This window comes from Anser anser (genome assembly GCF_964211835.1).
Source record: "Anser anser genome assembly, chromosome: 2".
In the NCBI taxonomy this organism is placed as follows: Eukaryota; Metazoa; Chordata; class Aves; order Anseriformes; family Anatidae; genus Anser; species Anser anser.
In genome coordinates, this window is record NC_139721.1 from 621,633 (window position 1) to 647,131 (window position 25,499).

The 25,499-nt window shown below is 64.1% G+C and overlaps 1 protein-coding gene across 15 annotated transcripts in view; it reads left to right on the top strand.

Annotated features, from left to right (window-relative positions):
• MROH1 (maestro heat like repeat family member 1) overlaps window positions 1-25,499 on the top strand; it is a 48,860-nt gene that overhangs the window by 2,306 nt on the left and 21,055 nt on the right. For 2 of the 15 annotated variants that reach the window (XM_083826350.1, XM_083826351.1), the window contains 29 exons: window positions 517-680; window positions 986-1,117; window positions 1,530-1,692; window positions 2,731-2,829; window positions 7,426-7,577; window positions 7,718-7,858; window positions 8,536-8,628; window positions 9,731-9,809; window positions 11,213-11,326; window positions 11,573-11,646; window positions 12,232-12,351; window positions 12,809-12,919; window positions 13,402-13,546; window positions 13,675-13,715; window positions 14,263-14,404; window positions 14,747-14,799; window positions 15,378-15,485; window positions 16,009-16,128; window positions 17,592-17,714; window positions 18,714-18,860; window positions 19,026-19,052; window positions 20,751-20,873; window positions 20,999-21,078; window positions 21,510-21,645; window positions 22,731-22,826; window positions 22,998-23,102; window positions 23,283-23,418; window positions 23,903-24,015; window positions 25,219-25,371. In XM_083826350.1, the coding sequence (XP_083682476.1) occupies window positions 517-680; window positions 986-1,117; window positions 1,530-1,692; window positions 2,731-2,829; window positions 7,426-7,577; window positions 7,718-7,858; window positions 8,536-8,628; window positions 9,731-9,809; window positions 11,213-11,326; window positions 11,573-11,646; window positions 12,232-12,351; window positions 12,809-12,919; window positions 13,402-13,546; window positions 13,675-13,715; window positions 14,263-14,404; window positions 14,747-14,799; window positions 15,378-15,485; window positions 16,009-16,128; window positions 17,592-17,714; window positions 18,714-18,860; window positions 19,026-19,052; window positions 20,751-20,873; window positions 20,999-21,078; window positions 21,510-21,645; window positions 22,731-22,826; window positions 22,998-23,102; window positions 23,283-23,418; window positions 23,903-24,015; window positions 25,219-25,371 (3,290 nt within the window). The remainder of the gene's footprint in view (window positions 1-516; window positions 681-985; window positions 1,118-1,529; window positions 1,693-2,730; window positions 2,830-7,425; window positions 7,578-7,717; window positions 7,859-8,535; window positions 8,629-9,730; window positions 9,810-11,212; window positions 11,327-11,572; window positions 11,647-12,231; window positions 12,352-12,808; window positions 12,920-13,401; window positions 13,547-13,674; window positions 13,716-14,262; window positions 14,405-14,746; window positions 14,800-15,377; window positions 15,486-16,008; window positions 16,129-17,591; window positions 17,715-18,713; window positions 18,861-19,025; window positions 19,053-20,750; window positions 20,874-20,998; window positions 21,079-21,509; window positions 21,646-22,730; window positions 22,827-22,997; window positions 23,103-23,282; window positions 23,419-23,902; window positions 24,016-25,218; window positions 25,372-25,499) is intronic. The other 13 variants (XM_083826353.1, XM_083826358.1, XM_083826360.1 and 10 more) reach the window with 10 other exon arrangements.

A 25,499-nucleotide genomic window follows, 5' to 3' on the forward strand; every position in this document is an offset into this window, starting at 1 on the left:
CGCTGGCGGTGGCATCCAGTCCCCGTGCCCGTTGTGGGTCCTGCCTGGGGTCAGCCCAAGGCGCTCGCTGCACCCAGGCAGTGCCGATGCCGAACCTGCGCCTGGTGCTGTCCAGCCTTGTTCTGAAACCTCCGGTGTGATAAATCCCTCCTCCTCCCCGCTCCAGCAAGAAACCTTACCGCCAAGTTCACCTTGCTTGGAGGCTGCTGCGGCACAGCAGTGTCTGCAGGGTCTGCAGTAAAATCTTGGTTCTTGTTTAGTGCCTGGCGTGGGAGATGAGAGTGGATGAGCCCTCGGGGTGTAGGGGGAGGTCGTGTGGGGAAGCTTCCCGTTAAAGGTGGGTTGTCTTGGGTGGAGAGCCCAGAAGGAAGGGTTTTGCTCACGGGGTGAGAAGCAAAAGGTCTGGTGAAGCTCAGTTTAGCTGTGGGAGGGTGGAAGAAAACGCACAGGGCTGCAGCTCTTCTTTTGCTGCTCCCGATGTCCAGGAGATGTTCAGAGAAGGCCCAAACTTTGCAGCTTGCCTGTCTTGCTCAGGGCTTGCCACGACATTGATGGATGCCACGACAGATAAGGACCCGCTGGTCCAGGAGCAGATCTACAACGCTTTGTGCTACCTGGGGGAGTCTGAGCCGGAGGAGATCCTCCACTCCTGCGACGAGTACCTGCGGCAGCATGACAAGGTGCGTCCTGGGGGCTGGGGGTGTTGGCCCTGCCCGCACGGGGCGAGATACCTGGGGGGATCTGGGCTCGGGTAGTGGTGGACCACGTGGCTGCAGCCTCTGGTGCAAGGTGCTGGGGTGGCGCAGGTGAAGAAACAGCGGTAACACACAGTTGTGGACAAGAAATGGAGTGAAGCTGGCTGGGAAGATACTTGTCAGTCCCTTGCCGGGCGCGAGAGGCGCAGCACTGGGGCACGCAGCACTTGGCTTGCCCCGGGCAGCCGCGGTGCCTGTGCTGGGCTCACCGGCCGCTTGGTGCCTCACAGCTGGCCTATCCTCACCGCGTCATCATCCTGAAGGCGATGGAAACCGTGGTGAAGAACAACATTGCCAGCTTGGACAAAAGCACGGCGAAGGTGGTCATCTTCCTGGCGTCTAATGAAATGACCAAGTCGAAGGTACGGTGCGAGGGCCGCGGCTCCTCCGGCCGTCGCGCTTGGCCGGGCCCCTTCTCTCCAGGGGGAGAAGGGAAGGGTCTACAGGCAGCAGGGAATGGTCTACGTTCCTCTCTTTGGGGAGAGGTGGGAAGCTTGGGCTGACAGGTTTTTTCCTAGCGCTATGCACATAACAGCCGGATAAAACTTGGGTGCTGAGAAGCACCTGGATGGCAGGCGGGGGTTGGAGCAGAAAGGAGGCAGCGCCTCGGGGGGCTGCAGGTTGGTGGGGAAAGATCGCATCCGAGTCCTGAACCTCTTCTGGGGCTCCCCGCAGCACTTGGGGTGGGCACGAAGCGTGGTTTCGGTGAAGCAGAAGCCCCGTTCGGGGGGAGGCTCCGTTGCCTGACGCGCCGTGCCTGCGTCCTGCCCGCAGGAGGTGATCCGGGAGTGGCAGCAGGCGGCCAGCAGCGTGCTGGTTGCGGTCGGGCAGCGCTTCATCAACAAGGTGATGGAGGAGGTGCTCACCAAGTTCCAGCCGGGCATCCTGCCGCACTACTTCATCGTGCAGACCTTTGCGAACCTCTCGGTGTCGAACGGTGAGCTGAGCGCCCGCCTGCTGCGCGTGCAGCTGCGGGTCGGCGTTGGGAGGCACGGCGGGCATTGTGTGCTTTGGGCTCGGTGACCCACGCCGGGTCCCAAACAGCTCCGTGGGGTGGTGCTGGGCGTGCTGAGCAAGCCAGCGTGCTTGGAAGCAAAGCAAACTTCTCACTTGTTTATCCACATCACTTTGTCTGCTTCGTAAAGTAACTTGGTGATGAAATGCACTGAAAATCAGCAAGTACCGGCATGGAAAGGAGTGCTGTCGGTGCAAATGGGTTGCTTGCTGTGTCCTTTATTCCTCTTCTCTTCTGAAGATGTGGGGCGTGAGAGGAGGAACGGCAGTGCCTTAGGGAGCTGCTGGTGGGGGGAGATCGGGGAAGCCCTGCGCTGTCTTGGCTGCTTTTCCTGGGTGCTGCTGGGACCCCCCAGTGCCGAGCTGGCAGCAGGGTGCCCGACACGTTCCTGGCAGCGCCCAGAGCGGAGGAGCCCAGCCCTGGCAGGAGCACAGTGAACGTGCGAACCCAGCGCAGCTTGGCTTCACAGCTCAGCCCAATCTCTTTAAAATAGCAGCTGCTCAAAAGCAGGGGGAATGGGGGCTACGTCCCTCCTCCTCACAGAAATCCCGTCCCAGAGGATGCTTCTGCTTGCCTGATCTCCCAGGCTGGGCTCTTGTCTCCATCCGTTCTTTAAAGACCGGGTTTAAAACCAACATTTCTTGAATGGAACTTCTTTCACTGGGTGCAGAAAGATTCACTGACGATTCAGAAGCCAGCAGCAAGCAGGGCTTGGCGTGCACCCCCCTGACTTCTGCTAGGAGAGGCTGGGAACTTGAGGGGTTTGTAGGGCCAGCTCCCACCAGGGCTGTCGGCATCCTGTGGGGCGCAGCGCGGCTGCCTGTGGCCGGCAGTGAGGGGCGGCTGCGGCCAGCGGCGCTTCCCCGGTGCCTGTGAGCCTCGCTCGGTCTGTGCCCTGCTGCCGCTCTGGTACCTGCAAGGCGCCGTGGTTGCTGCAAGGCTCTTTCCTCCTTCCCGCAGTGTTTGGGATGGTGCCTTTCCTCAACTCCATCCTCGGGACGATGCTGCCGATGCTGGGGATGGCAAAACAGGACCACATGAAGTCGGTCTTCTGCTACGGTAAGCTCTTCCTGCGTATTCTGAGACTGCAGTGGTTTTAGGTGTGTTAGGGGAGACTTTTTGCCTTCACTGGGAAAGGAGGGAGTGTGGCCGGGGGCCGGGGAGCTGGGCGGGGTGGGCTGTTCCGGAATGTGCTGGAGCAGGGCTCTGGCCAGCTCTGGGGGTAATGGGGAGCCGTCAGCTCCAGGTCACTGGGGTCCAGCAAAACTTCTCCACCTTCTCGCTGCTCCCCATCGTTCCCACTTCAGTGCACGGCGAGCAGAGGTGCCCTTTGCTGCCTCCTCTAGCAAAGAGCACGTGGGTACTCCAGAGCCCAGTGCGGATTGAGGCAGCCCGTGGGATGGGAAGGAAGGAGGGGCGTGCTGCTCGAGGCCTGGTTACAGACCAGGCTGCTCCTTTATCAGAACCACAGCCCCGGCAACCTGCAGCAGTGTGAGCGTTAGCCCTGGCAGGACGTGTGAGGATGCCGCAATGTGCCCGGCCAGCTCCCGCTCAAGTCACTCCTGTAGTTCTCCTAAGCAGCTTCAGGATGGGATGCTCCCTGGTGGGCTGGGAGGAGGTCACGGGCTCCTCTCCTGGAGTCCTCCTCCAGCCCTGGGCTTGTCAAAGGCCGCCGCTCGTGCGGCAGGACGTGACCCAGAGGCACCAGCACATCCGCGGCCGATAAACAGCCCCTTTGGTTGTCCCTTGGTCCCCGGAGAGCTGGTCCACCTTCGCCTGGAGCTGCTGGGGCCTCGCAGGAGGCTCCTGGTTGAGTCGCTTGTGTCTGAGCCGTCCCCGGGGCAGGGCGGTGCGTGGCCCCCGGCAGCTCGGTTGCAGGAAACCGGGCATGAAATTAGTGAAATTGCAGCCTTATAATGGCAACGGGGGATGATCCTGGGGACTCGCAGTTTTCTTTCCACGGCCAGGCAAAAATAAAAGGTGGCCTGGAGGAGTGCTGCTGGTTCAAGGGCTCCCACGGGTGCTGTGGGAGAGGCCGGAGCGCGCTGCTGGTGCAGGAGCGCTTATCTCTCGCTGATACCCGTGTCCCGGCCTGGGAATGCTGATGTGGTTCTGGGTGTCACGGGGTAAATGCGGGGCTGGGAGCCTCCCGGGCAGTGCTGGGAGCTGCGGGGAGGGACGTACGGCTGCGCACGGTGAAGTCTGCCTGGGGCCGTCACTGGGACCGGCTGCGGGCCTGCCGCTGGCTCACACCTACGTGAAGGCCGTAGCACTTCGACCTTCAGAGCTCTCGTTTGGCTTTGTTTAGACCCAGGCAAGAAATGCGACTCCCAAACTGTTCCTGTGTGCTCAGGAGGCCTGAGTCGAGGCTGGGCCACCTCTGTGACTGCTCCGTGTGTACCCGCGTGGTTCAGGGCGGCTGCTGGGGTGCGGGAGCTGCTCGGCCGGAGCCCGGCCCCGCGGACACCGTGCTGCGGGTGCTCAGGCTGGGGTGCGTGTTGTCTTCTTGGATTTAGCAAGGCATTTGATGGTTTCCCACAGCGTTCTCCTGGAGAAGGGGGCTGCTCCTGGCTCAGACAGACGTCCCCTTTGCTGGTTTACCTGGCTGGGTGGTGGCCAAAGGGCCGAGGCGAATGGAGCTCAGTCCGCTCAGCGGGCTGTCACCGGTGGCGTTCCCCAGGGCTCTGCAATGGGCCAAATTAAACAAAGTTTTGTTTAATATCTTTGTCAGTGATACTGGTGAGAGAGTTGAGTGCACCCTCAGTAAGTCAGCAGATGACACCAAGTTGAGTGGGATTGTTGATTTGCTTGAGAATAAGAAGGCTCCGAAGAGGGATCTGGACAAGCTAGACTGATGGGCCGCATCTGCGTGTATGGCATTCAACAAGGCTAATGCCGTGAGTTGCGCTTGGGTCAGAACAACCCCATGCAGCGGTACAGGCCTGGGGAAAACTGTCTGGAAAAGGCCCTGGGGGCCTGTTCGACAGGCGGCTGAATGGGAGCTGGCAGTGTGCGCAGGTGGCCAAGAAGGCCAATGCCATCCTGGCCTGCATCACAACTAGTATGGCCGGCAGGACGAGAGAAGTGACGGCCCTCTGTACTCAGCTCTGGTGAGACAGCACCTCGAGTACTGTGTTTGGCTTTGGGCCCCCTCAGTACTTTAAGGACACTGAGTTGCTCAAGGGTGTGCAGAAAAGGGCAACGAAGCTGGTGAGGGGACTGGAAAACGAGGTGGGGAGCAGCTGAGGGGCCTGGGGCTGAGCGGAGACCACATCGCTCCCCACAGCCGCCTGAAAGGAGGCTGCAGCGAGGAGGTGCCGGTCTCTTCTCGCAGGTGACCAGCGACAGGATACGAGGCAGCGGCCTCGAGTTGTGCCAGGGGAGGGTTGGGTCGGACCCAGGAGGAATTCCTTCGCGGGGCGGCCGAGCCCTGGGACGGGCTGCCCGGGGGTGCCGGGGTCCCAGCCCGGAGGTATCTCAGAGACGTGTGGGCGTCCTCCTGCAGCAGCCTCGTCGCGGCCGCCCCCTGGCCTGATGGCTTTGTGTGCCCTTGGGAAGCGCTCGAACCCCTCGGCTGGTCTCCCAGAACACCCAAATTCTCCAAAACACCACGGAGGGATGGGGCCAGGGGTGCACCAGGCCGAAGGACAGGTCTGGAGCTTCATTTGGGGTGATTGCAGGGGCGGAGAGGTGGGTGCAGGGACATGATCCTTGCAGTGCTGTGCTGCAGGAATCGGCACCTGGGCTGGGCTTGGGGAGGACTCCCAGGTGATAGTTTTGGCTAGAAATATGTGCTTTTGTCCTGACAAATGTCTTGTAGGTGCTTTAGGAGAGCTTAACCAAAACGAGGGTGTTTTGATACCAGCAAAGACACTGGGTGTAAATGGGGTCTGGACAGGGGGGCTAGATTCCTTTCCCTGCTCCAGAAAGGTGCTGGGTGTGATGGAGGCGAGTGGGTGTGAAGGGGCAGCCCGACCCCCGTGTCCTGCAGGCAGCATCAGACCCTTCTGCCGCCGGTCCCTGCACCACGGGGGTGTCCCCCAGCCCTCCTCATCCTCCTGGCCCGCGGGGAGGCTGCGGGGGGCTTCTGGCCCCCGCTAAGGCCGGAGAGGTGCCGGCCCCTTGCAGCAGGCAGGTTTGCTGCCCGGAGCGTTCGTTGCGAGGGTGGGAAGGCTGCAGGCGGAAGCGCTGTGGCTGCGATGCGAGGTCGCGGCGTGACTCAGCGCCTCCGGCCGAGAAAACATCGGCGAGGAGGGGGCGGGGGGCTGCCCCCTGCCCCCCTGCCATGTGAGCATGGTGCTCGGCCGCAGCGTGGGCAAGGGCCCGGCTCTGGTCTCGGGAGCCTCCTCTTCTCCTCTTCCTCCTGTGGGGTCCCGTTCCTCCTCTGGGAGCACTGGCGTGGGCACGCTGAGCGTGTGATCGGTGCCCGTGGTGTGCCCACGAGTCACCCAGCGCCCCCGGGGGCTGCGCTGACCCCTGTGTCCTGGTGTGGCCGCTGCCATCCCGCGGGCACAGGGCTCGGCTGCGCACCGGCCTCCCGCGTCCGTGGGGGTGTGGGCGGCTGTTCCTGCACCGAGGGCTCTGCGCTGCTCTGTCCGGTCCCGCTGGGACTCGCGGCCAGCTGCCTGCTCCCTTCAGCCCACCGCCCTGTCGTAATCTCGCCACGGGAGACCTCGAGGCCACGAGTCACGAGGCCGCTTCCTCGCCCGGCTGGTGCGGGGCCAGCAGATGCAGGAGGTGAGGCCGTGTCCGGGGGAGGCTCGGTCCCGCGGGCGTCCCAAGGGGCAGCAGCTCCTCGGCTCTTGGGAAGAGCTGCCCCAGCGCAGAGCTGGGGACCCCCCGCAGGAGCCGTCCTCCAGCAGGAGAGGGGACAAGCAGCTCCGGGACGTGGCCGTGGGCAGCTTGCTGTGGGGGCCCTGCCGGGCAGGGTTGGGCCAGAGGAGCTCCTGAGGTGCCTCCAGCCTGGGCCTGATCCTTCTCCTCCAAAGCACCCAGCGCTCGGCTGCGGGATAATTCCCAGAGTAAAACTCGCTCAGGGTGTTTGCAGCCCTCGGTGCTGCCAGCTGAGACCTGCTCCCGGTGATCCCACGGCTGCTCGGGGAGCCCTGTGAAGCTGGGGAGAGCTCAAACAGCGGTGGCTTCCCCTGGGGGGAGATGGAAGCGGGCGTCCCCTTCGGTCAGCGGGCTCTATCCAGCCCAGCCTGGCTGGAGGCAGGAGGCGTGCCTTGGCACAGACACTCTCTGACTGCTGCTGGCTCAGCAAGGAGGAAAACAACCTGTGCTCACACGCACCGGGGGCTGGAGGGACGAGTCGAGCGAGGCACGCTGGCCTGCCTCGGGCTGCTCGCTGACAGGCACGCAGGAACAGCCCGCGCGGCACGTCCCGGCTCCCACGGTTAGAGGGAGCTGACCCCCGGCAGGGGCGGCATCAGTCCTGGCCAGGGAGCAGAAAGCCGCCTGTGGCTGCTAGCCAGCATCCCTCGTAGCCAGGGCACCTCTCGGAAAGCCTGCGGGCTGTCGGAGGGAGTCCTGGTGCATATGCTACCCCTTGAGAGGCTGCCCAGTCCGACAGCACTCGGCCATCTGCCTTCTGCAGGGGCTAAAACAAACACCGCCTTGTGCGCGTGGAAAACCTAAACACGAGCTGCCTTGTAGCCCTGCAGCACTTCAGTGAAAGCATCCAGGAGTACTTGGCGAACTTGGACAAGGCCCCGGACCCCACGGTCAGGAAGGACACCTTCTCAAACGAGATCTTCAGCGCGTACGAAGTGCTCTTCAACAGCTGGCTGCAGCACCGGGAGGCCAAGGTGCGGCCATGGGGCGGGGAGGGCACAGCGGGACCCCGCTTTGCTCATCTGCTGTCCCCCAGAGCAGTGGGGCCGCGCTGCGGCAGCCTGGCTGTTGGGGATTCAGGCCACGCTGATCAGTGCTTGTTCTCCCCCTGCAGCTGAGACTGGCAGTGGTGGAGGCCGTGGGGCCCATGAGTTACCTGATGCCCAGTGAGAAGCTGGAGGAGCAGCTCCCTAAGCTCATCCCGGGCATCCTCGCCCTCTACAAGAAGCACGCAGAGGCCTTCTACATATCCAAGGTGAGCAGCCTGGAGTGCCGGTGCTGCTGGCCGAGGCCGCGTCCCTGACCCTGTTCTCGTGGCTCAGGGGCGCTGGCAGCGGGCCGTGCCGTCGGGCAGCGTGGCCAGCTCTCGGTGAATGCCGGAGGTGCTGAGCAGGGGCTCTGCCTGTCCCAGAGAGCCGTGCCCTGTCACAAGGGCAGGCAGCAGCAGAATGGCCTGAGCCCTTGTCTCACTGATGCTGGGCTGCATCTGCCTCTCTCTGTGCTCGATTCCTGCTCCCTGCGTCGCCATCTGTCCTGCTACCGAGCCCATGCGTCGTGGGGCCGTCCCCGGCCACCCAGGGGACGGAGTGGGCTGCACCCACCCCTGCTGCCAGCTCCTGGCACCGCTTGGCTCTCCCCTGCACGCACACACGGAGCTGTGGCTCGCAGCCTGGGGCTGGTGCGCATCTCCCTGGTCCCCTGCAGCAGCACCAGGGCAGGGGCAGCCCCTGGGGGGGCTCCCGCACCGTGCCCTGGGGGAGACGCCTTGTGCTGCCCACCGCAGCGGGCTGGGGATCGCCGCCCTCGGCACCGCTCCCTGCCCTTGGGCTGGCACGTGCTGGCACGGCTCATGGATCCCCACCTCCTGCTGTCCTCCTCTGGGGTGCGAGCCCTTTCCCGACGCTGACTGCAGCGTGGTCTCTCGCTGCGCAGAGCCTCTGCCAGATCCTGGAAGCTTCCGTCAACATCGGCAGCCGCAGCCTGGACGTGCAGCTGGACGCGCTGCTGGGCACCCTGCACCCCCAGGTAGGGGTTCCCTGGGGGCGGTGGGTGGGATGGGAAGCCCCTGGAGCGGGGCAGTGCTGGCCCTGTGCTCAGGCGCGGGGTGCGAGGCACGCGGCTCACCCGGCCCTGGTCCTGCTCCCGCCTGCCTCTGCCTCTCCCCCGAGCAGGAGCCGGCGTTGCTGGCAGCCTGCGAGCCGGGGCGTTCGCCGCGTTGGTGTCACATGAGCAGCCGGCTTCTCTCTGAGGTTCAGCTCTGGCTGCGCGGTCACGCAGGAGAGGGAAAACAAATATCTCGGGACCAGCTGACCTTTCAAACAGTTCGCTCTGGGTGAACAAACCGGGCGCTGGCTGGCTGTGGGGCAGCACGCGGGGACCTCTTCTCGGGCTGCCGAGCCCGGGCTCCTCTGCTGCCCTCCTGCTGCAGGGACGTGAGGTCTGTCGTATCACCGGGCTCTTAGAATCACGCTTCAGGGCTTGAAACAAAGCTGAGCCCGTGTTTTTAATGCTTAACGGGCTTTGAATCGTGGAAGTGTCCAGCAGGGAGAGGCTGCCCCTTAAATGTGCGTGTGGGCAGAGTGATGCAGAGCCACCAGCGCGGTACCGGTGCCGTTTGGAGGAGCTGCTCCTCGGTAGCTGGCATGGAGGAGGCTGCAGGGGGGCTCTGGGCTTCGGGACGTGGCTGGCCTTAGCAAAGCAGCTCTGGCTCAGCTGCAGACTGAAGCGTCCTTTTGGCAGACTGGAGCAAGCAGATGTGTGCTGTCCTCACTGCAACGTTAGAATTAGGTGCCTGCGTTATTTTAATAGCACCCAGACAGGTTGGCTCGTTCCGAAGCTTCGGAGGCGGCGGCCAGCTGGGCAGCGGGACACCTTTAAATAGCAGAGGACATCAAGTTCCCAAGTACCTCCGGGGGGGCTCGACCCACTCTGAGCGCACTCAAGCTGGTGCTCAGCATGCAGAAAGCTCTGCTCTGTGCTCCCGTGCCGTGGGATGTTCTCGCAGCCACCTCTGCTCATCCCAAACGCCGGCGGTGCCAGTGCCCAGCGCGGGTCTGCTTTCCAGGGCTGGGTCTGCAGCCCGCCCTCGCTCCACGTGACGTCCGTGACACGGCTGTTTCTCCCACAGATCTGTGCTCCTGCCGATCCGTCTGTCCCCCTGACCGTTAAAAACCACACCGAGGTTCTTCGCTGCTTCACTGTCCTCGGTAAGGGCTGCCGCGGCGTGCCGGCCCCAAAGCCTGCCGCACCCCGGGAGGCGTGGGCGCGCTGCGCCGTGGCTGGTGGTTTTCCTGCCCGTTCCGTGCTCCTCTCCAAGGATTTCGGTGTGGTGCATGGAGGGTTGTGTTCCCCCTGCTCTCGGTAGGGCTTGGGGATGCTGCTGGAAACTGCTTGGCCATGCAGGCAATTGGAAGGGAGAGGGGTGGTGGTTTCTGTCCTGACTGCAGCCCCTGGCGTTGGGCTTGCAGAAGGCAGAAGCTCCGTGTGTGCTGAGAGCACCGCTCGCTGGAGCTCCTCGAGGCGCACGGGGCCAGCTCAGCTCCCTCTGGAGCTCGCTGCTGCCTCGGCCCCTTGCAGGGATGTTTCCAAAGAGCCTGCTTCAGTTTCAAACCTCCCTTCAGAACCTCTCGAGCTCTGTCAGGGCCCCTTCAGCAGTCAGACACCGGCATGCCGTGCCCATGGGTCACAGCCGAGGGACAGCAGAGGCAGTTTGGTGCTTCTCTGTCCTCCTCAGTGCTGCCCCTCGTGACAGCAGCGTAGCACGGAGCACAGCCCAGAGCACAGCACAGAGCACAGCCATCCCACGTTGCTGCGGGCGCTCGGAGCACACGGAGCCCCCAGGGCTGGGCTGAGCAGACGCGGGCTGACCTACAGCTTGGCGTTCCCTCCTGGGCACGGAGCTCCGTGGCTGGAGCTGCCCCCAGCTCACCAAAACGTCCCCGTGCAGGGTGACGGTGGCACGGACAGACGTGCGACTGCCAGAGGAAGCGCGGCGGTGTGGCAGGCCGCTGCTGGGTCACGCCTGGGTGACGTCCTCCTGTGGGGCTCGGGCGCGGAGCTGAGCAGCGGGGCTGCCTGTGCCTGGCTGCCTTGGCTTCACAGCTAAGATCCGCAGCTTGCCCCGTCCCCGAGCCCATCCTTCCCCAACCGCGCCGCTCCAAAGCCCCCGAGCGTTGCTCCAATTTCGGCAGCTGCAGACTGGTTTTATTTTTAACGATCAAAATGTTTTGACAGGCGGGGCAGCACTTGTTGGAAGTATAATTTAAACTCCTTCAGCATGCTGGAGAGCGCAGGCACTGTGCTGGAGGCACCCGAGAACATAAAGTCTGGGTGTGAAGAGCAGGCTGGACCGTTTGTCGGGCCCATGGGGTGGCACAGCCGCTTCCCCAGGACCCCAGCTGGCCGGGACAGCAGCAGTGGTGCTTTCTGAACCGCACGGGGCTTGGTGCAGCAGGCAGAGCCCCGCTGCATGCAGCAGGCGTGCAGGTCCCACAGCATGTCAGAGTGCAGGGCAGGGCGCTCCTCGGGGTGTGGTGCTGCACCCCAAATCCCTCGGCTGCGCCACCCCGGGGTGCAGCACGTCTGTGACAGCCACTCTGTCCTCCTGCAGCCTGCTCCTTCCCTGACCGCGTGCTGGCCTTCCTCCTCCCGAAGCTGGAGAGCAGCAACGAGAGGACGCGCGTGGGGACGCTGCTCATCATGAGGCAGATCATCAACAGCGCCCGTGAGTGCTGCGGGGGCAGAGGGGTGCAGAGCTGTGCCCTTCCTCCCGCCCACTGCCTTGCTCCCTGGCTGCAAATTGATGAGCCCGGGGCAGATGAGCCCGTCCCTGGCTGCAGGGTTGTGGGGAGGAGGAGGAGGAGGAGGAGGATGCCATCCTGGTGGCCCAGCCGGCTGGGAAGGGACGGGGCCACCAGGGGCTGCGTTCTCGGCAGCACCAGCCTCAGAGACTCTTTGCTTCTTTTTGCAGCCTCCCAAATGGAGATTAAAAAACCCTTTATTCTTTCGTCTATGAAACTCCCTCTGCAGGACAGCAATGACAAGGTAAGCAGTCTGCTCCCCTGCGTGTGCCTCAGGGGCTGAGGTGTTCCCAGGGCCCTGCCTCTGCCAGCCCGGCCATCCCCAGCTGCCTTTGCTTGCTCACCCATCCCCTGGCCAGGTTTCCAGCAGGTCTGACAGCGTGCCCAGTGTGTGCCCTCCAAGTAAACAGGGAGCATGTCACAACTGGTTTTCTGTCTGCCCTGTGCAGAGAGCCACAGGGCTCCCTTCCTGGTGGGGACATCGCCGCTGTGAGCGGGGCCCTGCCTGGAGCACCCGGGGGAGCCAAACGCAGCGCCCGGCTGCTGGTGACGCAGCCCCTGTGGCCGCGGGGTGCTCTAAGCCCGAGCCTTGCTTTGGGACCGCTCGCGGCACAGCGTGCGGCCGTGGGCTCCTGTCCCCGTGGCGAGCTGCAGGCCCCGACCCCGCTGTGGTGCCCGGGGGCTGAGTGGGACCCGCGGCTGCGTTCCCTGCTGCCGGTGGGAGGAAAGCGCGGGGCGGCTGCGACGGGGACCCTGCGGCAGGCAGAGCCGCCGCCCGCAGCCTCTCCCCTCCTGTACCCACGCCGGCGCCGCTGCTCTGCCCGCGCAGGTGAAGCGCGCTGTGGTGCAGGTGATCAGCGCCATGGCTCACCACGGCTACCTGGAGCAGCCCGGCGGCGAGGCGATGATGGAGTACCTGGTCCGCCAGTGCGCGCTGCCCTCGGAGGCGGTAAGGGTCCTGCGGCGCGCGGGCACGCCTGGCCCAGTCCCTCGTCCTGAACCCGCGGTCTGCAGCTCCTCCAGCCTGGCGGGGCGGGAGCTCTCCTTCCTGGGAAGCGCGGCTGGGGGGATAAAACTGGAAGAGCTGTGGCTGGGCAGGCTGATGCCCGCGCAGTGTGAGTGGCACCGTGCGTGGCTGGCCCCAACCCAGCTGGGACCGCAGAGACGCGGGCCAAACCCACCCCCAGGCTCACATAGATCCCCCCCTCTGAGAGCAGAGGGGCCGTGGTTTGGGCTGCGGGAGCTCCACAGCTCCTCTGAGCCGTGCAGGGTAGAGCTGCAGCGCCTGCCGAAGACAGGCTGGAGCCAGCAGGCTTCTGGGTTTACCTGGCACGATGTCCTGAGGGTCTGAGAGATGTTTGCTGAGTCACTCTGAATGGCACCCGTGCGCTTCCCCGCTCTCCCAGCAGCCAAAAAAGCAGACGCCAGATGCCGATGACTTGACAAGCGACAGCGTCCAGAGCATCAGCGTCAACACGCTCTTCCTGCTCAGCACAACCGTTGACCGGATGAACAACGTGAGTCTGCGCAGGCGTCTCCGCGACTGGGGCGGTCGGTGGAGAGCCCCGTGCTGTCCTGCACGGCCCGTATGACGCACAGGATGCCCCGACTGCCTGCCGGGGTGGGCTGTCACAGCCCCGTAATGCTGTAGGAGCTGTTGCCACCGTCCCCTCCCCTCTGGGTGCAGGGCAGAGATTTGGGTGCAGAGGCTGCCCCCAGAAAGCTGTGCTTGCAGGGGGTGCCCCGCGAGCTCCTCTAGGGCTGGGGCAAGGCAGCAGTGCTGGTACTGGTGCTGCTGGAGCTGAGCACTCGCCTCTCTCCCTGCCTGAAGGAGAGCAGTGGCTAAAGGGATGCAGGTTTTGCCCCCCATCACAGGGGGCTTGGCCCTGGTGTTCCCTGTTCCCCTCCCTCCAGATCCCGCGCTCTGCGTCCCGCGGCCGGGCTCTCTGCGGGTGCCCCACACCAGCAGGCTGCGGCAGTGCCGTGCTCTCCCCTCCAGGTGCTGTGGCCGTACCTCTTGGAGTTTGTGACCCCGATACAGTTCACCAATGCCCTGACTCCCCTCTGCAAGAGCCTCATGTATCTGGCCATGAAGAAGCAAGAGGAGGGGGAAAACGCGTCCCTCATCCGTTACGACCTGAACGGTTGGTACCGGCTTGCCCGCTCTGCACATGCAAGCCTGGGACAGGTCTGCACGCGGGAGAGGTGCCGGTCCGCTCGGCGGGCATTCGGTGCGAGAGGCCTTCTGATGCTTTCTTCCTTTTGGTTGTAGGAAATCTTCCTTCGCCCTACGCTCTGACGACAAGACTGCTGGTGAGTGGCCTGCAGGCAGGGCTCTTCCTCTTTCCGTGCGGGCACACCCAAGGAGGTGCCCACCCTCACGGCTAAGGGAAGGAGCTTGTCCCCAGCACAGAGCCAGGCGAATGCTGCAGGGAGGGGTGTCCGGACCCGCATCCTCCAGGGTCTGGTGCAGCCCTGTCCCCGCGGCATGCGTGAACGTCTCCGTGCAGGCTGTGACATCTCGGGCTCCCCTCGGGTAGCACAGCCCGGGAGCAGGGCGTGTTGCAGTGCGCGTCTCACGCTGCTCTTACGGGGCTCTGGAGAACTCCTCAGCCCCTGGAGGTGTGAGAAACGTGTTCTTCCCTTCGCCCACAGAAGGGTGCAGGGTTTGGAGAGAGGCTCTCCCCTGACAGCATTCCAGTTATCGACAGCTGGAGCAAAAGGAGGAAGCTGTGGTTTTGTTGGGGTGTAGAGCTCAATCACATTCCAGCGTTGCATTCCTGCGTTTTATTTCATGCTCCTTGCACCTTGAAGTTACTTTCTTTACACTAACACTTTGTTCTCCCCCCCAAACTCCCAGGTCGTATCTTCACAGCCGTACGCGGGAGACTGCCGGGGGACGGCTGCCTTGCGCCTGCTGAGCGTGCTGCAGTACAGCGTCCACCCCGCGCTGGAGCAGCTCTGGAGCAAGAGGGTTCCTTCCCTGGTGGAGCACATCGAAGGTAGGATGGGGCTGCTGCCTGGGAGGCGCTCTGCTGGGCTCCCCTTCTGGGCTTCTGCTGGGGTTTGCTGCCAGCCAGGAATGGAGCAGGGTGCTGCCCACGTGCCGTGGGACTCGGCGTACTGAAGCTCCTTGAAGTAGTTTCCTATTTTAATAGGGACGTTAATCACCCTGGCGCCGCTAATTCCTACCACGAGTCCCTGTCTCAGGTTGTGAGCCCCGTTGTGACACGTGCAGGACAGAAGTGGCTGTGGGGTTCCCGCAGCACGGGCAGAGCTGGCTGCCCTGTTATGTGGTGCTCGGCAAGGGTGAGAAATGAGGGTAAAAATGTGCTTTCTCCTAGAGAACACAGAGAAGTGCCTGTGCCAGAAGGAGTGGGAAGAGAAGCTGCTCCTGGTAAGGGTTTCTGCGCTGCCGGAGGCAACGGGGAGCTGGGAGGGTGACTTGGAGCCAGCCCCGTGCCCCCTGCAGCCCGCCCAGGCTGCGTGCACGGCACAGCAGCAGCCGGAGCCGAGCTGCGGCGGGGCAGGCGGGTGTTTGCCCTCACTCACCCGGACGGTGGTGGTGGGGTTGTCACCCGCTGTCGGGTCCTGTCCCTTCAGTAGCAGAGATGCAGGTTAGCGGAGTGTGCCTTGCAGTTCTGCAGGGGAAGTTAAAAATGAGCTTTCAGGCTTGCTGGTGGGTCAGAGAACACCAGTCCCAGGTGTGTCTCCCCTCTTAATTGGAGAGCCTCAAAAATAGGGCATGGAGAAGCAATTAAACCCGGGCAGGGCTCGTCCCGCTCCTTGGAAGGTGGCAGCGTGACCTGGGTGCGGTTCTTGGGGGAGATGTGGCTGGGAGGAGAAGGGCACGTCTCTGCGGTGGGGGCACGTCCAGCGCAGACTCGCCGTGTCGCTGCCCTGCTCTCGCCCCTCTGGGCTGACCAGAAGCGGGCCGGGGCCGGTGCCTGCGGCTGACGGTGCGTTCGCCTCCAGTTCCTGCAGGAGACGCTGGCGGCTGTTTCGGACAACACTTGGATTTGCCACTTCGTCACGGAGATGTGCAGGCAGCTCAACAGCTACAACGGCTTCCCGCTGGAGAAGGTGACGGTGCAGGGCCTCGGGGGGCCGGCAGTGCTGCTGGTGGGGACCGTCCTCACCGGGGTGCTGCGGCCTGCTGCCATGGGCAGGGCTGGTCCGGCACACGGTGCTCCCCAAAGCATCGCTCTGCTGGCACCTGGCTGCTGGGAAGGGGGTGCTGGGAGGGACGAGGAACTAAGGGGAGGTCGGTGAGGCAGCTGGGCAGGCTTGGAAACAAAACTTGTCCTCGGTTTGTCTCCAGTTCTGTGCCCCCTGCTGTTGAGGGCTCGTTCAGACGCCCGGCTGATGTCAGGCTGGGGTCAGAGCAGCGGTGGGGAGGTTCTTCCTTGGGCCGGGCACTGCTTTGCGAGGGGACGTCTGTCCCGGTGCACCCTGGTGTCACCCGCTGTCCCAGCTCCTTATGGCCGAGCTCTGCCCTGCACCTAGGGCGTGAGGCTGCAGGGTGCCGCGAGGAGCAACCCTCGTGTGACCGAGCTCAGTCTGCCTCCAGGGGCTTCGTGGTCTGTAACGCCTCTTGCTCCCCCAGAACTTCCTCTACAAATGCATCGGGACGACGCTTGGGGCGTGCACGAGCAAAGACCTGGTACAAAAGCAGCTCCAGGAGCTTCTGGAAACAGCCAGATACCACGAGGAGGCAGAAAGGGAGGTGAGAGGAGTTGTGCCAGGAGCGCAGCCCGGGCATGCTGAGCTCTCTGGTCCCTGCCTGGCCTGGGCTCGCACCTCCTGGGGGTGGCTCCAGGGCACAGCCGCAGCTCCTGCGGAAACGGGCGGAGAAACGGGGGGAGGCAGCCTGCAGCTGCCTGCTGCCAAAAGGGGTTTTGGGCTCCTGCTGCCTCCTTGGGATGGGGCTTGCTTGGCCCTGCGGGTTCGGGGAGTTAAACCTGCGGTGCTGGCCCGGCTGCCTGGCCTGGCTCGCGTGGGGCCAGGTGGGCCGGGCGCCCTTCTCCGACAGCGGCTGCTAAATCAGCTGAATCGGAACGGTCCCATCTCGCGTCTGGGTGTGCAAACCCGGCGGGGCCCCTCGGGTGGAGCTCTTGCTCCTTGTTTCTCAGGCGCTGCCCCGTCGCTCTGCAGGGGAGGGACCCAGCTCGTTACGCTCCTCCGGGCTCCAGCCCGACAAGGCTTCAGCCCAAGGAGCCGGTGTCACCGGGGGCTGCAGCATGGCCCCTGCCCCTTCCAGAGCCGCTTCAGGTGGCGAAGGCTGCAGCAGCTCTTGGCTGCCCAGGGGCAGGCCGGTGACATCCCTGTCCCTCCGTGCTGTGCTCTACAGAGCCTTGCACCTACGCCGACCACAGGCGTGCTGCTGTCGCTGCTGTCACTGCTGGTGGTGCTGCTCTGCCCTTCCTGGGCAGGCTCCAGCTCGGTCACCTGCCTGCGCGTGACCCGCAGCGTTTCCTTGCCTCAGCTCAGCCCCTCCTTTGGTGCCTGAAGGCTCTGGGCACCGCTCGGTGGCTGTCCCGCTGCTGCAGCACAGTGGTGCTGGCTGGGCCCACGCTCCCTCTGGCTCTGTGTGCTCCCCGGCTGGGGTCCTGCTCTCGGCCGGGACCGCCGCGCGGCGCTGCCCTGCTCGAGCTCCCGCCGCTGAGCACGGCCCTGCCACGCAGCTGCCTCCAAGTGCAGCGCAAACACGAGCTAATGGTGCCTGGCTTCGCTCCAGTTTACACAGCTCTGTCAAGGGCTGCTCTTGAATAAACTGTTTATGGAGTTGCGGCCCGGCTTGCCAGACCTCCTGGAGGCCGTGGCAGAGAGGCAGGACCTGCTGAGCCCTGCTCTCAGCTCCGGCCGGCGCTCGACCGGGCTCCCGCCTCCCACGGAGCGGTCGCATCTGCCCGCTGGAGCGTGCCGCATCTCCTGCCCCCGCGGCCCGGGCCCCGGCAGCAGAAGCTCCTCGAGCCGCATCCCAGCTGGGTCACCCAGCATTACCGGCCCCGCGTTCCCTGGAGATGCGTCCCTGCCCCGGGAGAGGGGAGCGCTGGCTGCCAGGGCTGCGCTCAGCTGGGCACGGCTCAGATGTTTGGAATTAAACCAATAAACGGGCTCTTTTCAAGTGTCAGTTGGGGCTGGTGAATTAATAGCTTTCTGCTAATGTGTTTTCTCCGCTTCCTCCAGGGACTCGCTTCCTGCTTTGGGATATGTGCAATAAATCACCTGGAGGAAACCCTGGCCAAGCTGGAGGATTTTGTTAGGTCTGATGTCTTCAAGAAATCTGTGGGGCTGTTCAGTATCTTCAAGGTAAGGGAGCCAAAGTGCCCCCCCGTGACAGCCTGCAGCAAAAGGGACGTGCAGGCTTCTTCAGATACAGCACGTGCTGGAGCTGTGCTCTGGAAAGGAGTTAATTTCCTGCCCTAGTGTGTTCGGCACGGGGCTGGAATGCCCTCTTGCCCCTCCAGAGGGGGCTCTTGGCACTGGGGGCTGCTTGGCTCTGGCTCCGAGCTCTCAGCCCGGTGTTCCTGCAGGCTCGGGTCCCAGGGAAGCTGCTGGCTCACTGGGTGGGCTCGGGTGAGCTGCAGCGTGGCTTCTGTATCCATCAGGGCACCCTGGTGCGGTGTGGGGCTGCCGACAGGTCGGCGGTGGGCAGCGGTCCCACGGGGCTCCTGCAGCCGTGCGTTCCCCCGGGGATGGGAGCATCGATGCCCCGAGCGTGGGCAGCACGAGCCTTTCCTCGGACTTCCTGGCCCAGCAACTGTTTTAATTCCCAGACTCTAAGCCTGGGTGTTTGAGGGGTGGGATTAGCACCACGTGGGCACGGAGGAGACCTTGGCCCTCTGCAGAAAGATGGCCAGAGCCTGGCAGCCAGAGCCCTGCTCCTGGTGCAGGGGGAGGCTGCTGTGAACGGCTCCGTGGGGACAGGGCGCGTGAAGCCTTTCGGCTGTGATGGTTAATGGGGCGGTGAGTGCGGTTTCCTAGCACGGCAGCTTAACAGCAGGTTACCAAAATAACCTGGCCAGTATGGGGTGCGAGTACGTTCCCTGCAGGGCTGCAGTGATTAATGCTGGATGGCAAATGGGGACTCGTGCCTCGGGCAGAGACGTGCTGTGAGCACAGCTCACGCGCACACCTGATGCTCCAGCAGGGCTCTGGGAGGCACAGCCACCACCAGGATGGGGAGCAGAAGACTGAAACCACTGAAGGGGGGCCCTGGCTTCCAGGGGTACCTTCAGCTGATGGGCAGAGCCCCCAGGAGCCAGCCCTGGGCTCCCCAGCAGTTAACTCGCTCATCCGCTGTAACAGGACCGCAGTGACAATGAAGTGGAGAAAATAAAGAGCACCCTGATCCTGTGCTACGGATTTGTTGCTGTTCACGCACCCAAGGAGCTGGTGCTGTCCCGGATCGAAGCAGACATCCTGAAGAACATCTTCCAGTACTTTAACACCAAGGTAAGCCGTCGGGATGCCCCGTCCTCCCCGGGGAGGGCTGGGGCAGGCAGGCTGCTCCGGGTGCTCTGCCCGAACGGTCCCGCAGGGACCTGCGGCCAGCCCTGGGAGAAGGTCCTTTACCGCAGCCTCTGCTCACTCGGGCATTGCCCATGTCTTGTTTTTCAGGTTCTGGGAATAAAGGTAGAAACCAAGGTACAGTGTGAGGCGTTAAATCTGAACTCCTCTCTGCTCTTTCCTGCTGTCTCTGCCTGCCTCTTGCTCTGGGCTCCCCTCAAAAGCAGCCCCACGCTGCGCTCGCAGCAGTGGTCCCCTGCCCCTGGGGACCTGGGACAGCCTCGGGAGCTGCTGCTCCTCACCCGGGGCTCCACGGGCAGGTCCCTGCTGCTGGAGCCATTGCCTGGAAGTGCCAAAACGCACAGCAGAGGGAAAGCGAAAATGCCTTTCTGGCAGGACAGGAGGAGTAGGTGAAAATGTGTCACTGCAGGGGTGAAAAGCTGAGCTGCCCAACGGCTGCACCGGCCTCCCGCAGCTGCCTGCAGCCGAGCTCGCGCACTCACTGCAGAACCCGAGCCTGCACCCGTCCTGCCCCGGCCCTTCCCTGAGCACTCTGGCTCGCAGGGACGCGCTCACGCAGGATTTCTGCCTGCACCATGGGAGCTCCTCTGGGGCCGGGTTCTGCGCTCGCAGCCGTGGGCGGCGGGGCCGTGCCCAGGGCGCTCCTGGCTCTGCGCGGAGCGGTGCGCGGCCCCCTGCCCACGGCGAGGGCAGCCCCCGCCTCCCCCTGCGCACGCTGCGCCGGGGACGCTTGGGGACTCCAGAGACCCAGCTGCAGCCCGCAGCTCAGTGAAAATTCCCTGAACTCATTTTCCTGCTTCCCCCCGGAACAATCATTCAATCAATCAATCAATCAGATATTAAAACGCAGATCGCTGTCCTGGGGGGAGCGGGGCGCCGTATTTTTATACGTGCATTTTATGTATTTTAAAGGCTGAACAACAAAAATGGCATTTGTCACGTTGAAGTTAAGCTGTCAGGCCAGAGACTCCTTCTCCGGGCTCCACTAATGTGTTTTCCTTCTGGGCTCCTGCTGGCACTAACAGCCTCTGCTGTCTCTCTGCCCCCGCGCACCGGGGACGCTGCGGCTCGGCCCCCGCCTGCTGGGCTCAGCTGGGCGCGGGGCGCGGAGGGCTGGAACGAGGGGAGCGCCTTTAATTGGGGCGAGGGGCCCTGCCTCAGCTTGCGCACGTCCAGGAGCATAAAGAGGCCTTAATAGCCATTATCCCATTTCCTGGCTCCGAAGGCAGGCTGCCCGCCCCCTGGCCCCGGTGCTCTCCGGAGGCCGTTAATCCCGCAGACAGCCCAGGCCAGGCGGGAGCTGGCGGGCAGGCAGCGTGACCGGCGGTCCCCTGCTCCACGGGTCACGGCCCGCCAAGCTTCCCGGGGGGACCCGGAGCCTGCCTGGTCCAGGATGGGCACCGCTTCCTTCGGGACAAAGAGCAGCGTAGGAGGAGGGCTGTGAGGCGCAGGGCTTCGCCTCTCAGAGCTGCCCTCGGGGTTTGTGCGCTCAGGGTGCTGCTGCACCAGGGAGGGGTAGGCCCTGGGGCACCGTCCCCTTCCCCACGCTGCCTGGGCACAGGCTCCCGGTGAGCCCGTGACGGGGGGGTGGCCGGCAGGGACGGTGCCCGTCTGCTCCCCTGGTCACTCAGAGCCTGTGACGGGGATAAGGAGCCGGGGCGCTGAGCCCACGTGCTGGTGGCAGCACAGATCAGGCCCTTGTGCCCAGCCTGGGCACTGATTTTCTTGGGGGGGGCACCGGTGCTGGGTGGGCTGATGAGCTGGGGCTGTGCAGGGAGCCTGGCCTTGGCTTCTCACTCTGCCTTCTGTGCTCAGGACCTGACCTTGAAGCTGTGCCTCATCCGGAGCATCTGCATGATCAGCCAAGCCATCTACAACGGCGGGAAGTGCGGGGACTTCGTCTTCTCCCGCAAAGCTGAGCTCGTGGCCCAGATGGTGGTGAGAGCAAACCCTGCCCGCTGGGTCTGCGCAGGCTGGGCGCGGGGCCAGCGCTCGCTGCGGCGTTTGGCCCGTGTCCAGGGCAGGCGGGGAGCGGATGCGACCGTCCCCTTGGTCTGTTCCAGGAGTTCATCAAAGCAGAACCGCTGGATGCCATGCGGACGCCGGTTCGCCAGCGGGCGATGGTCACCTGCACTTACCTGGTGTATCCTTCCTCGGGGGGAAGCCGGGGCTGTGCTCCCCCGCGGAGCCTCGCCCCGCGCTGCCGTTTGCCCCGTGGGCCCGCTGGCAGAGCTGTGCGCAGGCACGCGGCGCGGTCACGCTCAGCAGCCTGGCTCGCACGGCCGCCGGCTCGCCGCCCTTGGGCTGGGTTCTGCTGGGCTCTGCAGGAAACGTGCTGCAGAGCAGAGCCAAGGGCACCGCGCGCTCGGTTGCGCAAAGCTGACTTCTGCGCCGCGGTTAAAAATACTTGAACGCGTCACAGCCCTGACACAGATACAGAGAGCGCCCTGCCTGCCTCTGGTGCCACCGAGCACGGCACCAGGTCAGCAGGAATCCACGTTAAAATCCCCGTTGCTGCCTTACGCGGGTACAGGCCCCCTGTAATGCTCAGTGCCCCTTCCTTAACCGGCGGAGCAGCGTGCTGGAGCCCCACCTCAGCGACCCCGACCGCACGGAGCTGATCGACACCTGCCTCGCCAGCGTCCTCGCCCTGCCGCCGGACCCCGGGCAGGAGAGGGACGGGATCGGCGGCGATGCCCCGCACAAGGAGGTGCGGGCTGGGCGCGGGGAGCTGCCCCGCTGCCTGAGCCCGGGCACGGAGCTGGTGTGGCAGAGCGGGGTGACGCGGCTTTGTTCGCTCCGAGCGCTGCCCCCCGCCACCTTCACGGCCCTGTGCCCCCCCCCGGCTGCCCGAGCACCTCCCCGGCTGCAGCGCGGCCGTGGGAAAGGCTGCTTTCAATTCAGCTGGGCACCTCGGGGGAAGCGAGCTGCACCATTTCCTCTGCTCAGTTATCTCCTGAAAAGGCCTGGCCCTTCTGCGCACTGATAGCAAGTGAGAAAATATGTGCTTATCAGCAAGTCCAAATGCTGCTAATAAGAGCATGAAGTCCCTCGAGGAAAAAAATCAAATGATCCTGGAAACCCTGCGGGGTAGAAGGGGCCTTTACATAACCAGCTTTTGAAAGGCTGCAGCTGCTTCTCAGTTGTGGTTGAGTGCTTAATGAATGAAAATAACATGCTGCTAATGAAGTTGTTGCAGCTGCCGGGTGGCTGCAGAGCAGCCCCTGCTCCGCAGGATCGCCTGCTGCTACTGCGGCTCCTCCAAGGTGAGCTGCGGAGCAGGAGCTGGGCTCTGGCTGTCCCCTGCTCGTGTTTGCAGGCACCTGGCTTAAATGTTGACGTTAATAATCCTTTCCTCCTTCCCGTCCACCCCGTGAAGCTTTGTAGTTTTTATTTTTTTGGAGTTTGTCCCAAAATAAGTCCCGGAAGGAAACTATAAGCATCTTCAAAGGGCTCATTCAGCCTGGGCTTGCTGGAATTTATCCCCAGGTGGGAGAAGGACCAAATTCCCTTCTGGAAAGCGTGCTCTGGAGCATCTGTGCTGGTGGGCTCCGCTCTGGCTAGGTGCTGGCACATGGTGCTGATTGCAGCCACGTGGTGCTAACCTAGTGCTTCCAGTTAAGGTGGCTTTGTCAAATTGGGCATCAGTCCCTGCTGCCTTTTCCTCCCAACCCAGAGGTGGCTGCATCTTGGCACCCAGCGCCAGATGCCCAGATCCCTCCTCACGTGCCCAGCCTGGCTCTCTGGGATGGGGCGCGGGGCTCACATAGCCTGTAATCAGCCTTTCCTCCCTAGATACTGTACGGTGACACCCTCAGTGCCCTCAAAGACCTGCTGAAGAGCCTCCTGCAGAGGAACCTGACCCCCCACGGGCTGCAGGACATGTTTGCGGTAGGTGCAGCCTGCAGTCCTCGCTTCTCCGTGTGACGCGGGTCTACCAGCCCCCGTCCTCTAGGTGCTGGGCACGCAGCACGACCGAGTGCCACGGGTGGCTGCGCTGAAATACATCTTGGCTGTGCAATGCAGAGCTCCTGCTCTCCTTTCTGGTGCTTTTCCCCATAGCACTTAGGACCCTGGATCAAGTCTAACAAGGAGCAGGAGCGCCAGCGCGCAGTCGAGGTCAGCGCTGCCCTGCTGGACTTCTACCTGGGCAAACTGAACGTCAGCGTAAGTGGACGCGGTGCTCGAACGTCCGCCTTCCCGCTGCCCCCTGCCTCGCTGGGATCGGGCGTGCGTCCCTCCTGGGGTGGGCGCTGGGCTGTGCTGCAGCGAGGGCGTGCTTGCTGCACCGCTGGCGGCGGCCCCGCGCTCCCCCCCGCCAGCATGGCCGCGGTTGTCTCCCCGCAGACCGTCATCCCCTTCTACAACCTCGGCGTGCTGATCGCGCTCTTCTCCCCGCGCTGCTCCGACTCCCTGGCCAGCGTTCGCCAGCACGCGGTCGACTGCGTCTACTGCCTGCTGTACATCCAGCTGTGCTACGAAGGTGGGCGCGCGGGCGGGGGGTGCGGACCCCGTCCGCTGGGGGGGGACCTGCGGGTGCCGATTGCTGCGGGGCGGCCGGCCGCGGGGCTGGGGGGAGCGTGGGTGAAGGACTCGTGTTTGGGTGTCGAAAGCACTTGCAAACGCCGGAGCGCAGCTGGAGCAGGGTCCTGAGCCTCCCTCAGCCTGGCCTTCCTCCTCTCGCCGGGAGAGGTCAGTCCTCCCCTTGCGGTGCTGCGAGCGCGGCCGCGGAGGGAAAGCAGCGCCCGTGCGGCGCTGGAGGGGCTTGGGCTCGGTCCCCTCGTTGAGGGCAGTGGGTCCCTGCAGGGCAGGCACCTCTGGGCCTTGGCAGCAGCCTCAGATCCTCAGCTCCTCCCTGGAAACTGGGCCAGCTGCAAGCAACACCCAGCGCTCTGCAGCGTTTGGAGGTCCCCTTTGGGTGTGAAGCCTGAGGAGGGCTGCGAACTGAACGCTGCCTCTGAACGCAGGGTTCGCCCGGGATCACACGGATGAGATGGTGGAGGGGCTGAAGGCTCTGAAGAAAGGCCTGGAGGAGCCCGACTTCACCGTCCTCTTCCATACCTGCCACAACATTGCCATGGTAAGGCAGGGCAAAGCCAGCACGGCCCCGGTCCCCGCAGGGTGCTGGAGCTGCAGAAGGCTTTGGGCCAGGCTGGTTTTGAACAGCCACGTGGGGCGAGGGCTGCTGGGGAGCCCCGGCCTCGCCCCAGGAACCAAACCACTTCACTCTTCTCCTGCCCTGCTGCACGGGTCTCCTGGGCAGCCCGGGGGATGCTGAGGGCATCTCGCCCCGTGGGGAAGCTGCCGGTCCCCTCTGGGCCCGAGGGCCCCAACAAGGACATCCGTGCAGGTGCTCCAGGGGCGCAGTGCCCCGCTGTGCTGTGGCTCGGTGCATCCGTTCAGAGGCCTGGTGTGCAGCCTGGGCTCTTCAGCCATCGGCACTCCCGGTGCTACCATCGAAAATTCACCTTCTGTAGTTAGTGGAGGTGGTTTCTGTCCTTGTCTACACGCTGATGGGGAGGGACTCTGTCTCAGCCCCATAAGACCTGCACGGGGCCCCAGCGTGCCCCGGGATGGAGACTTGAGCGCATCGTGCTCCTCGTCGGGAGCTGCTGGCTGCAGCACAGCCCTCGAGGCCCCGCCGCTGGTTGTGTCCAGCTGCAGCACGTGGTGGTTCCCGGCGCCTTCCCAGCGTGGTGCTGGTGTTGGTGAAGCAGTGAGGGGCAGCCACTGGTCCACGTGTGGCATGCTCAAACCACTGGGATTTGAACGACGGGGACAGCATCAGGGGCCTGGTGGTGATGGAGGGGTGCGCACCCTGCTCCTGCGAGCTCTCCGGTGGCCCCTTCTGCGCAGATCTCCGCAGGCACTGCTCCAGAAGGGCTTGTAGCTGTAGAGGGGCTGGTAATCCCTTTTTGTCCTGGCAGGGCTGCCATCCCCCAGATGCTGTGGCTCCAGTGATCCTTATTCCTACCAGCCTTGTTACTGATTGTCCCACGCGCAGGTCCGGATGAGACCTGGGGGCCGTCCTCAGGGCGGTGGCTGGAGCAGGGTTACCGGTGTGGTTGGGTTGTCCCAGCCCGTTCCAGGGGAGCCCCAGGTTGTTGGGGGCAGGCGGCCTCTTGCCTCCAAGGGGCTCCTGCAGGGCTCCGTGCCAAGGAGCAGCCACGCCACCACCCGCAGCAGCACGACCGTCACGCAGGCCCTGCCAGCCTCATCGACGGGCCCGGTCTGCTCCAAGAGCGACAGAAACCCGTCGTTAACTCCGCTCGCCCTCCTCTAGGTGGTCGGGAAGCGCGTCCCTCCGGACCAGCTGATGAGCCTCCTGCTCGCCATGTTCGAGGGGCTGGCAGACCCCGACAAGAACTGCTCCCGAGCAGCCACCGTCATGATCAACTCCCTCCTCAAGGAGCGCGGGAGCGTCCTGCAGGAGAAGGTGAGCTGTGCCCGGCCTCGGGGGCGAATGCAGCCCTGGAGGGGCAGCCCTCGCCGGGTCTTGCTGCCTGGTGTCCTTACCACGTATGCAGCCCTGTAACTGTGGCCCCACCTGCAGCCGGACTGCCG